The sequence below is a fragment of the Danio aesculapii genome, chromosome 11, assembly GCF_903798145.1.
Source record: "Danio aesculapii chromosome 11, fDanAes4.1, whole genome shotgun sequence".
In the NCBI taxonomy this organism is placed as follows: Eukaryota; Metazoa; Chordata; class Actinopteri; order Cypriniformes; family Danionidae; genus Danio; species Danio aesculapii.
In genome coordinates, this window is record NC_079445.1 from 26858657 (window position 1) to 26871938 (window position 13282).

The 13282-nt window shown below is 33.7% G+C and overlaps 1 protein-coding gene across 2 annotated transcripts in view; it reads left to right on the forward strand.

Annotated features, from left to right (window-relative positions):
* The window catches only part of unm_sa1614 (un-named sa1614), a 75501-nt gene that overhangs the window by 16791 nt on the left and 45428 nt on the right, over positions 1-13282 (forward strand). For both annotated transcript variants that reach the window (XM_056468558.1, XM_056468560.1), the window contains exons 2-8: positions 3275-3347; positions 4260-4405; positions 4683-4757; positions 6497-6546; positions 7361-7490; positions 9297-9382; positions 10760-10835. In XM_056468558.1, coding sequence (XP_056324533.1) covers positions 3275-3347; positions 4260-4405; positions 4683-4757; positions 6497-6546; positions 7361-7490; positions 9297-9382; positions 10760-10835 — 636 coding nt within the window. The remainder of the gene's footprint in view (positions 1-3274; positions 3348-4259; positions 4406-4682; positions 4758-6496; positions 6547-7360; positions 7491-9296; positions 9383-10759; positions 10836-13282) is intronic.

Genomic DNA, 13282 nt, shown 5'->3' on the forward strand with positions numbered 1-13282 from the left:
AAGAAGTAAATCGACTACCACAAACCTTAGTTATCATACAAACCCCCCCCCCCCCCAAAGAAATAGATGAAAAAGTTTTTGTTCAACTTAAAGGGTCAACAAAAAAGAACGTTTGTTTCTTAGTGTGAAGAACATTTTAATAATCTAAAGAATCTTTTTTTTACTGTACAGAATCTTGGAATGTAAAGATTTTATGAATGCTAAAAGCACTTAAAGGAACCATAGGTAAATTCGATGAATCATCTGTTGAATCCCAGTCATCACAAATACTGCAGAAGACCTATTGGAACCAACATAGACCCAAGATTCTCACAGAAATCAGTCAAATTTAGTGAAGAAGTTAGATGGTTTGGGGTTACATTCAGTTTGGGGGCATGCGATAGATCTGTGGATGGCAACATTAACAGCCTTAGGTATCAAGACATTTGTGATTCCTACTTCAGTACAAACCACAGGAGAGGGCAAATTCTTCAACGGGATAGTGCTCCTTCTCTTTCTTCAGTCTCCACATCAAAGTTCCTGAAAACAAAGAAGGTCAATGTGTGCTCCAGGATTGGCCAGCCCAGTCACCAGACATGGACATGATTGAGCATGTCTGGGGTAAGATGGAGAAGGCATTGAAGATTAATCCAATGAATGTTGATGAACTCTGGGAGTCCTGCAAGAACTCTTTGTTGGCCATTCCAGATGACTTTATTAATAAGTTATTTGAGTCATTGCAGAGATGTATGGATGTGGTCCTCCAAGCTCATGGGAGTCATACACAATATTAGTTCTTTTTCACTTAATCATGACTTTATATTTTATACTGTACATTATTTCTGTTAAGTGACAAGACTTTTGTCTAAGCAAAGTCAGACCTTACTGTCCTAATTAAATAACTAAAAATCAGGGCATGATCATATTTAATTTTGGTAAAATAAGCGTAATCTAGAGGCCTTTGCCTTTCATATAAGCCACTTCTGTTACCAACTGATCAACTTGAATTCAAGTTATTATTTGTTGTTCCTAAAACTTGAATAGGCGCTAAGACTTTTGTCAGGTAGGGTATATTGTAACACTGACTCGTCCAGAAAAATCTAGGTTGTAAAGTGTATTGCAGCCTTTAGTGGCTGTTGTTGTTATTCAGTTCATGTGCAATATAGCTTTTCCGCGCACTGAATAATGGTTATTTGAAGTGGGAGTATTGGTGAAAACACTGTTTTGAGATGATTTACATTTTGCACTGCTATTTCCCTGGAACAAGTGCAGCACTACATCTATTAAATGCACTGTTGTAGATAATAGGCTTCCCAGTTTGACTCTCAGTGGCACAAACACAACATGACAGCTGATCTCTCTCCATTTTTCTCAACTGGAGCAAACAAATGAACCTGCTTAGCCAAAGCCTCTTTGGGGACATCCTCAAGTCTTCAAACCAAAACCTTTTTATAGTTAAAAAGACTTTGGAGATTCTCTTTGTTAAAAGTGATTATGTTAAATCACCTCTATGGTAGATGGGTACCGTTTATGGCACTGCTAAACCGATAGGATATGAGCTAGAGAAGTTTTACAATCCTCAGAAAGGCTTCATTCTACTCCCTTAGGAATAAACTGTTTATCCTGAGTGAAGGGAGGGATAATTGGGATGGACATCCACAGGAAATACTGTTTCCCATTAAGCTGTGTTGATACAGGATTTTTATAGACTGTCACACTGTATGAAATAAAATCTGGAATCTTGTTTATAGGGCTCCATAATGCCAAATGTTGTGTATGTGTGTGTGTTATAAAAATTGATCCATGTCCACTGTTGTGGTAGGTGAAAATAGCTTTTTAAAAAAGTGCCAAATTAGTGAGATTTTGCCTTAGAACAACATTCACACTGTTGTGAACCACACAAAGCAATGTATCATGTTCTCGGATGGCAGCCTGTAAACATGCTACTATGATGCTGGTAATTATTTTTTCCTTCTTTGCTCTGGCTTATTTATTGACAAAACAAACAGACTTCATGCTTCAGCTGCTGCTTTATGGAAACCCAAGTGTTGCGTGGTACAAGTTGTTATAGTGTAGATTTTAGTTTAGAAAGTCTGGTTTCAGATGGGAAACTCTTTCATGAGCCTTTCACGATTTTACAATCATTTCACGATTGCATGCAACTGCTGTTTTTGAAACAGGAAATGTGCTTCTGTAAGGAACCATTGGAAGTTCCGTTTCATTCTTTCTGAATTAATTTTTTTATTTAAATAACATTGTATTTAAAATTTGAAATGTTTGCTAAGAACAGGTAAGCATGTTAACCGATGCATTTGTCATATTTTTTTTTCGTGAATTGCATTCACTACTGTATGTTTGGGGTCAAACATGTTATGCTCTCCAAGACTTAATGTATAACAGACATAATGTATTCTTGCTAAATTAAAATAGACATTTCTTTAAAAAAAAAAACAGAAAGTAATCAGACAATTTTTTTTAGTTTATGATTTCTCTAGAAATTTCAGTCATTTCACTTCAGACTACTGGAAACTTAAAAAAGTCTCTTTGTTAAACTACTACAAGGTACATTTTTTTAAGGATTTTAAGAGATTCTGTCACATCGGAGATGCTGACAAAGGGAGTGGGGATCCAAACGCAGGTTTTTACGCAGAGATGGTCAGGCGATGGTCAACACAGGGGCAAACAGAGTGCTCTCTTTATAGTCCATGTAATCAGTTCATGAGCGGCTTCAGCTGTGAGTGTTTGCAATCAGACAGGATCTTGGCCAGGTGTGTGAGTGGTGCATGACTGGATCTTGTAGTTCTTTTGAGACAGAATTGTAGTCCGTGTAATTGTGAATGTTCTCCAGCGATCTATGAAGGTTAGATCGCTGATGAGCATGACAGATTCAATCATTCATTCATTTTCCTTTGGCTGAGTCCCTTATTTATCGGGGGTCACCACAGCGGAATGAACCGCCAACTAATCTAGCATATGTTTTATGCGGTGGAAGCCCTTCCAGCTACAAACCAATACTGGGAAATTTTAAGAGATAAATATAATAATATTAATGCAATTTGAAAGCATTAATACATTGATGAACACCAGTCACCAGCTACAGAAAATTTCTTACAATTGTTATTTAACAGATATTTTTGTTTGACTCTAAATTATGAGCTTTATCATTAAAATCTGCGTTTTATTCTGCAGTCCAGTGAAAATGTGCTTATATCTGCCAAATACAGTACATGAATGTGAATTTTTCCCTCAATGTTGATAACACCATTATATTTTATGTTTTTTTTCTCTTTAACAGGCCTTGGACTCCGACCGCACAATCTTGCAGAAAATGAAGAAAGCAGCCAAAGCAAAGCATATCTCCGGTCAAGGTACAGTATAGCATAAAATAACATTGACTCTGGATGTATTTGTGTTTAAATGTCTGAAAAATACCTGACAGGGTATCATTTATCATTCAGTCAGATGCTTTGGTTAAGACATTTAGTCAGAAATGCCAGTCTTCACTGAAATGCAGTAGTAGTTTTGTTTTTAATGTCATGCACATCAGACTGAAAGCGGCATTCGTTAGTCTTTTTGATTATGTGTTAGTTCGTTAGAAAGATTGACAAGGCATGCAAAACATTTCCTCTAGCCCAGGCACATATGAATATGTATGAAGTGGATGGCAAATGCCCTGTTTTTATGTGTGTGCGTGTGTGTGTGTGTGTGGTCCTGGTATTCATTTCATTGTACAATAGATGTCCACACAAGCGTACTGTAGTAATACCAGTACGTTTTGACCTTGTGGGGACATTTAATTTTTGATCCTCATGAGAAAAACAGCTCATAAATCATACAGAATTAAGTTTTCTCTAAATGTAAAGTGCTGAATATTTTTTAGACTAGGGTTTAGTGTCGAAGTATGGGTAGGGGAATATAAAATAGTCTAATCCGAATTTATTTTTATGAATTTTCCAATTTCTGATTTTTTTAAATAGTTTTTTGTGTAATTGTAATTTCATTTTGTTTATGGGGAAGGGTTGGCAATAGTATTTGTTTCAATTTTTTTCTGTAAAACTATCCTATTATTTCTGTATAATTTTAATTAACAGATAAAAATATAAATACAGTCTATACTGTATAAATATATTATATCTAAATAGAGTCTCCATAAACTTGAAAATCTCATGTGTGTAAGTCATGTGCTTTTGATTCAATACCCATGTTTTCTTCTATACATTGGGTATATTTACTGTATGTAAATATAAAATATGTCATATTTTCTTGATTTCTCGCTCCAGACCACATATCACACTTGGAGTCATACATCAATTCCATGGAGAAGCTGGCAGTGAATTTCCGCAACAATGGAGAGCAGGAAGTGGCCTCTGCCTTTAATAAGTTTGCCGAATTCTCCAAAGAACTGCTGACGCCAATGAAGAACTTGGTAAGAGACACATGGAGCTCCAGGGAGTGTTTTCCGCTTTCTGCATAATCCTGAAGAGTGTTTTTAGCATTACTCACAGTTTGGACTTATAAGATAGGCCTTATCTGCAAACAGCTCGGCTTCTGCCCCAAAGGTTGTCTCAGTTTTCTGTCCTCAGGGGTTTTTTTTTCCAGGCGGGTTCCTGTTCAATTGATTTTGAAAGTAACAGCTTGTTTAATGATGAAATGTGTTTTTGCCAGCTCACACACTTTCCATTTTAATATTTCTGTTTTATCAGTTGAAGAGCATGTTGCACAACGTCAACTTCTTCTTGGACTCGCTTGTAAAAGGGGATCTGAAAGAGGTCAAAGGTGTAAGTTGAAATCTATAATATAAGTGACTTACTATAATTAGTTGCTTTGCATGTGTCTGTATGTGTGTGTGTGTGTATATATATTAATATCCCTAATATTAATATATTAATATAAGAAAATCAAACACGGAGAGTCTAAAAACCCTTTTGTACGAGGAACTACTTTCTTCCGTCGTTCATTCACAGCTGCAGAGGACGTCAGGACAGCAGAAAAAGTTGCTACTTCACCAATGTCACTTTAGAGCTAGTATTTGAATGATTCTCTAGCGTAATGTCTAAAGTGATGACAAAACCGGTGATTTTGCTGACATTTTAAGATTATAAGGCTGAACGGCATGAAATTCTATCAGTCTACAGAGATTTCCCAGTTTTTCTCTGTTGCAATTGGGAGATCACAATAATTATACCCAAAAAAAGCCAATGCAGCGCAAACTACCAGATATTTTTTTTCCAGCATTTCTTCTTTCTTTCTTTTTACTCAACTAGTCTGCAGTAACGAAAACAGGGGACTCATTAGAAATAAACAGATGGCCAACCAGGGTATAACTCAGGGTTATACAAAGAGTGGCCAACACAAAATACATACATTCCTGATATTTGAGTCCCATCTCACACTTAATAAACTACAATTATATGGTATATATACAGCACTGCAACATAAAAGAGAGAGAGATCAACTTAGAATGTGACTTGCCTGTTTAACAATGATCTGATCAGCTGTAGTTAGAAATTACGCAGTTTCCTCTTATAAGGGCTTATTATGTGGTCCTGTTGCCATCTTGTGGATGGACAACATCAACCGTCTTTGCTCCGCTCAATAACAGGCTAATGGCCGCCGACACACTGTCTCTCATAAATCATAAAGTATTTAAAATAGGCACTATCCTTGTAAATAAACTGCATAGTTGCAATCTAAACAACTACATTCTCACCTAAAAAGCCTCAAAAGTACATTATGTTGTCCAACAGCAGCAATATTGGTCAAACTGTAGTGTCCTCTGCTTGTTGCTGTATGTAGGCGGAGCAATACACAAGGGTGAAGGGTAAAGAGACTGGATGAGTGCTGTTATTTGCAGAATTTCGCTCAGCTATCAGCCAGTCAGATTGTATATAGAAAATATGCTGACTGCAATTGTTTTATGATAAACAATATATATTTAAAAATGTATATGAAATGTGTAGATTGAACATACAAATTGTATTTTTATAAAATTTGTATAAAACATTAAAAATGTTCTCTATAAATAAACCTGACATTGATATAAAAATAGTAAAATATTTCAAATAGATATAGATATTTTATTACGGAAGATATCTCAAAAGTACTTTTTTTTTAGGATTTTTTTGATAATACCCCATTGTATACTATTATAGTGAATGATAATGGCAATAAAAAATATTACATGAAAATTATACTGCGAAGAAGAAGTAAATAAAGAAATAAATAAATAAATACAAAAAAATTGTTCTTTATTAAAAAAAAGATACTCTTGGTCCTTTATTATTATTCCTCGCATATCTGATGCAGATGAAGTGTGCAGGTTATTTTCCCCAGAAGGCAATAAAACATGTGTTTTCTTCTTCTGCAAGATGCAATCTATTACATAGATCATTACTATAAGCACGGTGTTTAATGTGAGCAGATGGTAATAAGACAGATGAAGACTTCTCTCTGTTTTCTCTAACTGGCTTTTACTGTAGGATGATTCTGTTCTAATTCTTTGTTTTCATCTTGTCAGGACCTGAAAAAACCTTTTGACAAGGCATGGAGAGATTACGAAAATAAATTGTGAGTGCTTTTTATAACACTTTAAATGAGGAATATTTCTTTTACTTCTGCCTGTGTTTTTGTCTTTTTAACATTCACCGAATGGTGGTTTATTTTGATTTATTATGCCAGAGATACTGCAAACACTTCAAAATAAGAAAGAGAAAATCCATTGATTTCGATCATGACACACTCTCACTGTTCGTGTCAAACAACAACCAATTTTAGAAACTGTGTAGGATTTATATTCTCTGTGTCTCATGTGTTACATATTCTATGTAGCATCACCATCACTTTCACCTTTTTTTTCTATTTTTCTCATATTTCTTCACAGATTGGTGGCTTTGTAGATCAGTATTTCACAACCTCCTTTGGCAGTTTTCACCCTTTTGAAAGTAGTCTCTTATGCTTATTAATGCTGCATTTAAGTGTTTAAAGTACAAAAAATAAGTACTTTTTTTATTATTATATAAGTACATTTTAATCCTTAAAAAAACTTTTACAATTTTCACAGTCATATATATATATATATATAAATCTGATTTAACTGCACAAAATTGAAACCCCCAATGACCTTCTAACTTCCTGATCCCTGATTCTTACCACAGACCCTTTCAAAACTTCCTGTATTGTTATTTTGCTCCAGCTAATTTCTGTTCTTCATTCAATTGTAATTCTAATAAGTGTCTCGCTTCACTTCTCTTATCATTCTTTTAAACCGTGTTTCCAGTTTACTGTAATCCTGAATCAACCATGCAACCATTGGTTTGTGTTTCATATGCAACAGTTTGCAGTAGATCTGACCTCACTGTCATGTGCTTTCTGAACCCTCCAGCACTAAGATTGAGAAGGAGAAGAGGGAACTGGCCAAGCAGTACGGTATGGTGCGCACAGAGGTGAGCGGAGGAGAGATTGCAGAAGAGATGGAGAAAGAGCGCAGGATGTTCCAGCTGCAGATGTGTGAAGTAAGAACCGCTCATCTTTGTGTAAACTGCAGCAGGGGAACTTTCAATTGTTCTTTACTTTATTTTGAATGTCTCCTACAATTGATTTACATTCATATAATGAAAAAAAAAAAAAACGATTTTCTTAAAATGGACACTTTAGCATTAGCTCTTTTCTTGTAGGTTCATTTAAAGGTTCAATCTCTTTAAACTCCACCCCTCTGTGAATTTGCTTTGCTCTGATTGGACAGATTACAGCACATGTCCAAAATAAGACCTTTTTCATTGATAAGCAGCTAAATTACACAATTTATGAAAGATAAACACTGGAAAAAGTCTATTAGGGGCAATCTAAGTGTGTTATTGTTAAATTTAGACTTCAAATAAACTGAAACCGCTCCATTAAAATTACAATTGTTAACAGTTATCCTTATAATAATGTTTTAAGCCCAGTTTGATTTGATTCGTAAAGGCAGGTTCTCCAATGAGTTGTTATTCAGTGCACATACATGTTTAAGTAAGTTGCTAGAACTTAATAATTCCTATGTATTGTCTTCTACAACAAATGTACACTCATACAAAGCCAAAAAACACTTTAATTTCCTCATAACATACACTGCAGCATCAACTCTTTTGTGACATTATCTGAAATTGTTCAATTAAAAATATAATCTCTCTACACCCCGTCTTTCTTAGCTTCTTCTTTGCTGTGATTGGACAGATTGTGGCCATTTCGGTTGTGATTGGTCTAATGTTAACAGCACATATATGAAATGAACTGCACACATCCATATCGCTCCCACTTTATATTATGTGGCCTTAACTAATATGTACTTACACAAAAATTAATCATTTGTTACAATGTGTGAAAACATGTTTTTACATTGTACTTATTATTATTTAAATAACAGCATGTAATTACGTCTTTATTTAATTTCTGTAATTACACTGTTGATCATCTTTTACACCTTAACCTTCCCTTAAACCCACCTATATTACCAAACGTGTCCGTAACCCTACTCGTATCCCACATCAAGAGCACCACAAGTGTTCTGCAATACATTATGAACACATTTTTGATGCAAGTACATAGCAGTTAAGGGCATCTAATATAAAGTGTGACCTCCATATCTCAATATCAGCTTCCTCAGCACTCTTAAACAAAGTGATAGTGAGTGTGTCAGTTTGTTTTTATATCAATTGAAACTCAAGCACTTGTTGTTAAGAAGTGCATGACAACTGGATTGATTTTGTGTCAACAGCAAGCACCAAACTCTTCCAGGCCTCATTTATAACTGTAGCGTTTGACGGGCAAAGATGCTAATGGAAAGCCAGCGAAGATTTTATTTATTTTATTTTTATATTCTATTTTTTGTTTTATTTTTATTTTGTTTAATTTTGTTTTATTTTACTTTACTTTACTTTACTTTAATTTAATTTACTTTTAATTTAATTTAATTTAATTTAATTTAATTTAATTAAATTAAATTAAATTAAATTAAATTAAATTAAATTAAATTTAATTTAATTTAATTTAATTTAATTTAATTTAATTTAATTTAATTTAATTTAATTTAATTTAATTTAATTTAATTTAATTTAATTTAATTTAATTTAATTTAATTTAATTTATTTTATTTTATTTTATTTTATTTTATTTATTTATTTATTTATTTATTTAATAAATATCAATGATAAATAAATATTATATAAATATATATTTTTTATTTCTCTGCAACAATTTAGTTTTTATTCATACTTTTGTTCAATTTCTGCTAAATAAAAGTGTTAATTTCATACATTTTTGTCTGTTTTTCTCCCAAACAGTACCTTATCAAAGTAAACGAAATTAAGACCAAGAAAGGAGTAGACCTGCTGCAGAACCTCATCAAACACTACCACTCTCAATGCAAGTGAGTCTGTCAATAAATTGTGATTTGTAACTTCATCACACATTTTTATGACTATATAGGACTTCTTCATGTGAACAATTAAGTCAAGAAACACTGTCCCCCACATCAAAGAATTTTAAATACGAATTTTTAATAAACCAACATGAGGTATAACATTGTAGAAAAACATGGCGATCATAACTTGGAAAAAACGTGGTAACGTAAGATGACATTCAATATTTAATGAGATGTTGCTGATTTTAACATATTATTTGGATATGTTGTCAAATGTTAAGGCGAGACACCATAGGCAAAAGCACAAATATTAAATGCAATTATTAATTTTGAGATGTTTGTGAAATAATGTCTATGTAAAAAAAATCATCCGACAATACACATTTACTGGTCTGTAAATATCAATTACAATGCATATTTATGAAAGCATTGAGTTTTATCTTCTATATTGAGCCATAAATCTTCAACAGCATTTACAGACACCACAGTTCAGTTTTATTCCCATCTGTATTCTGAAGAGTTTTGGAGAGGGATTTGTGCATACATAATATGCCAAGTGATATATACAACGTTTTATTCTACAAAAAAGATCAAAGATGTTTACAGAGGATTTTTCTAAGTCTCTTTTTATCATTTCATAATTCTGAAAAAAAAAACTGTCAACATCCAGAAAACAAGCAATTTTTCTTTGTTTGTTTTCTGGATGTTTACTGTTTTTTTCCCCAGAATTATGGAATAATAAAAAGAGACTCAGAAAAATCCTCTGTAAACATCTTTGATTAATATCAACACAATGAAGCAAGATTTTTAAACCTGATTTAATCCAATGTTGCAATGTATGCGAATATGTACATTTTTAATTAATGTAAATATACGTTAATGCATATTTAAATCTGTATAATAAATGTAATCAGTTAACTGGGGAATTATGGTGATATGGTTTTATTTAACCATTTATCTGTGTCTCTTACTTTAAGTACTGTTATGACTGTTTTAGAAAACTTTGGATCTGACCTAGAATCCAAAAATGATTTATAACTTCATCCTGCATTTCTATGGCTATATATCAGACCCACAGACAAGAAAAGGCCATCATAAATCAAGAATATCAGTCTTTCAAAACAGAGCAGTCCAGTGACATGAAATGTAGCACGGCGAAATGAATAAAGTGATCCGTGTGCAGAGAAATCTCACAGCTGGGCCTGCTGGCTGCTTCAGCATCATGTGTGGCTTGACTGATTGCATTGCTTTATAGTCGCTTCCCTCAACGCTCGAGTCTGTCACGCTTTTTTGAGTCTGACTGGAATTTAAGAGCAAGGAAAAGCATTGAAAGAAGAGCGGTTTGTTATGGGATCTGTAATAAATAAGGCTTTCTTGTGTTAGTTTCTTTCAGGAGTGTCTGGCTGCTACGGAGAAGCTGAAGCAGTACATTGATGCCCTTACAGGACAGCTGAGTGCTGTGAGTGATTCTTGTATGCAAATATTTGAACGAATGTATTCTGTGGGTCTAATCGTAACTTAATCCCAATAATTAGCGACACTCACACTTAAAGAAAAGAAAAGCTTAGTTTTATTTATTCCTTTAGTTTATTTATGCTTTTGATTTTATTTATTTAGGTTTCATATACAAAATATCCTAACCTTAGGTGGTGGCAGGTTTCAACAAACCACACAGTGAAATCGATAATAATAATAATAATAATAATAATTATAATCATTATAATAATAATAATAATAATAATAATAATAATAATAATAATAATAATAATAATAATAATAATAATAAAATTATTATTATTATTATTTTGTTATTTGTTTTTTTTATCACTGTTTCTATTATTATTATTACTATTGCTGTTGCTATTAATATTATTATTGTTATTATTATTACTACTACTACTACTACTACTACTACTACTACTACTACTATTATTATTATTATTTTTTTTATTATTATTATTATCATCATTATTTTTTAAATTCTATTTTATTATCAGTCATTTTAAATGTGAAAAATAATGAGGGGCATTTTACTGAAAATAAATAGTATGGATGATTAAATACATGTATTATAATTATTCAAAATAACCATTAATATTTAAGAATTTAACAAAGATTAACAGTTTAATTTTAGAATTGTTGTTGTTCTGCTTCTTGTAAAAACAGTAATAGTAGTAGTTAAAACTAAAAATATTAAATAAATATGTAAATATAATGATGTAAATTGTTATTCTTTGTTAATATTGCTATTAGTAGAATATAATAATAATAATAACAACAACAAAAACAATAATGTAATGTAATGAAATAATGTAGTAATGAAATAAAAAATTATGATATTTTGTTATATATTTATACACACCACACCCTGTAGTTCAAATCATAACGTGAAAGATAAAAACAACATAGGCTCATTCTGAAAACGTAACCCTATATCCGTTTCGAGAGTTTACAAATTAAGTGGCCAGAAGTATGTTTGGCTGCATTTCATCTTTAAAACAAACGCTACGGAAAGGTATGACACCGTTCTTTTCGCACTTACCAGCTGACCGTTTAGCATGTGCTAAAATTTGAAAACGTGTTAAAAATCAGGCGAGGGCTTTTCTTTTTCTGGATTGCTTTTTAAAACACTGCGTTCGGATTTAGGGAAGGGGGTGGGTGGGTCAATCGATGCTTTTGAAAACACTATTGGTTGGGTTAAGGGAAGGGGGAGAGTGGGGTATTGGTCGGTGGGTCAGTCAGTAAATCAGTCAGTCAACAGCGGCCTCTGATGCATTTACGTAAGAACAGCTGGAGTGTATGGGACTCGCGAAAACAAAAACTGCAAAAAAACACAGCCTCATTCTGAAAACTTAGTCTCGTGGACGTTTCTGGAGACCGCAAATTATTTAACCGGGGGTACGTATGGCTGCATGGCTGAAACGAATGCTACGGAACGGTATGACCCCGTTCCTTTTTGCGCTTAACGGCTGACCGCTTACCCTGTGTGGAGGGCTTTCCCGCTGCCACCAGTTTGTCCGGTTAGCTCGCCGTGTACGTCGGCGGACTTGAGATGCAGAGAGGAGATGACAACGATGGGGTTCGAGTCCTGGGAAGTGCGGGTCCAGAAATTAGGTAAGACAAAAACAGAATCCAAAAAATATAATGAACAAGTGAATAACAGGGTGAGAATGTGGTGAAATCCGAAAAGGTGGTAAAAATCAGACGAGGGCTTTTCTTTTTCGGGTCAATCGATAAATTTGGTTGGGTTTAGGGATGGAGGAGGGTGGGTCAGTCGATTGGTTGGCCGGCCAGTCAGTCATCCAGTCATTCAGTCAGTCAGACAGACGTTCGGTCGACAGTGGCCTCTGGTGGGTTTACGCGAGAACAGTGGCCACAAATGACACTTGAAAGAGAAATTTGAGATATGAAAAGCATACACAGTGGCCTCTTGTGGATTCACGAAAACAAAAACTGCAAAAATACGCACCTCCCGTGACATATTTCACGGTCTCCAGAAATGTCCACGGGACTACGTTTGCAGAATGAGCCTGGGTTGAAAAAAATCATAGCTCCTGGGATGTATTTTGCTCTCTCCACAAATGTACACAGGGGTACATAATTAGAATGCTCCTGGGTTGGTAGTTTAGGTCCATTCATAGTGGTAACAAAAAATTTTGAAATATAAATATAGAAATAAAATATATTGTTATTGCTCGCTTGACAGTTCTAATTATTAGTTTTGCATTATTCGACTTAACTGACATTTCTATCATAAATTCAGAGTATTTACTATTTAGCGAGCAACAGCTCACTCGAGGAAAGGTCAGAATATCTAAAAAGGTGCTGAAATCCAAACTGACTTGAAATAATTCAGACAGATAACCTGTACATCATCTGTCAAGCCATATAATGAATTTTCCCCTG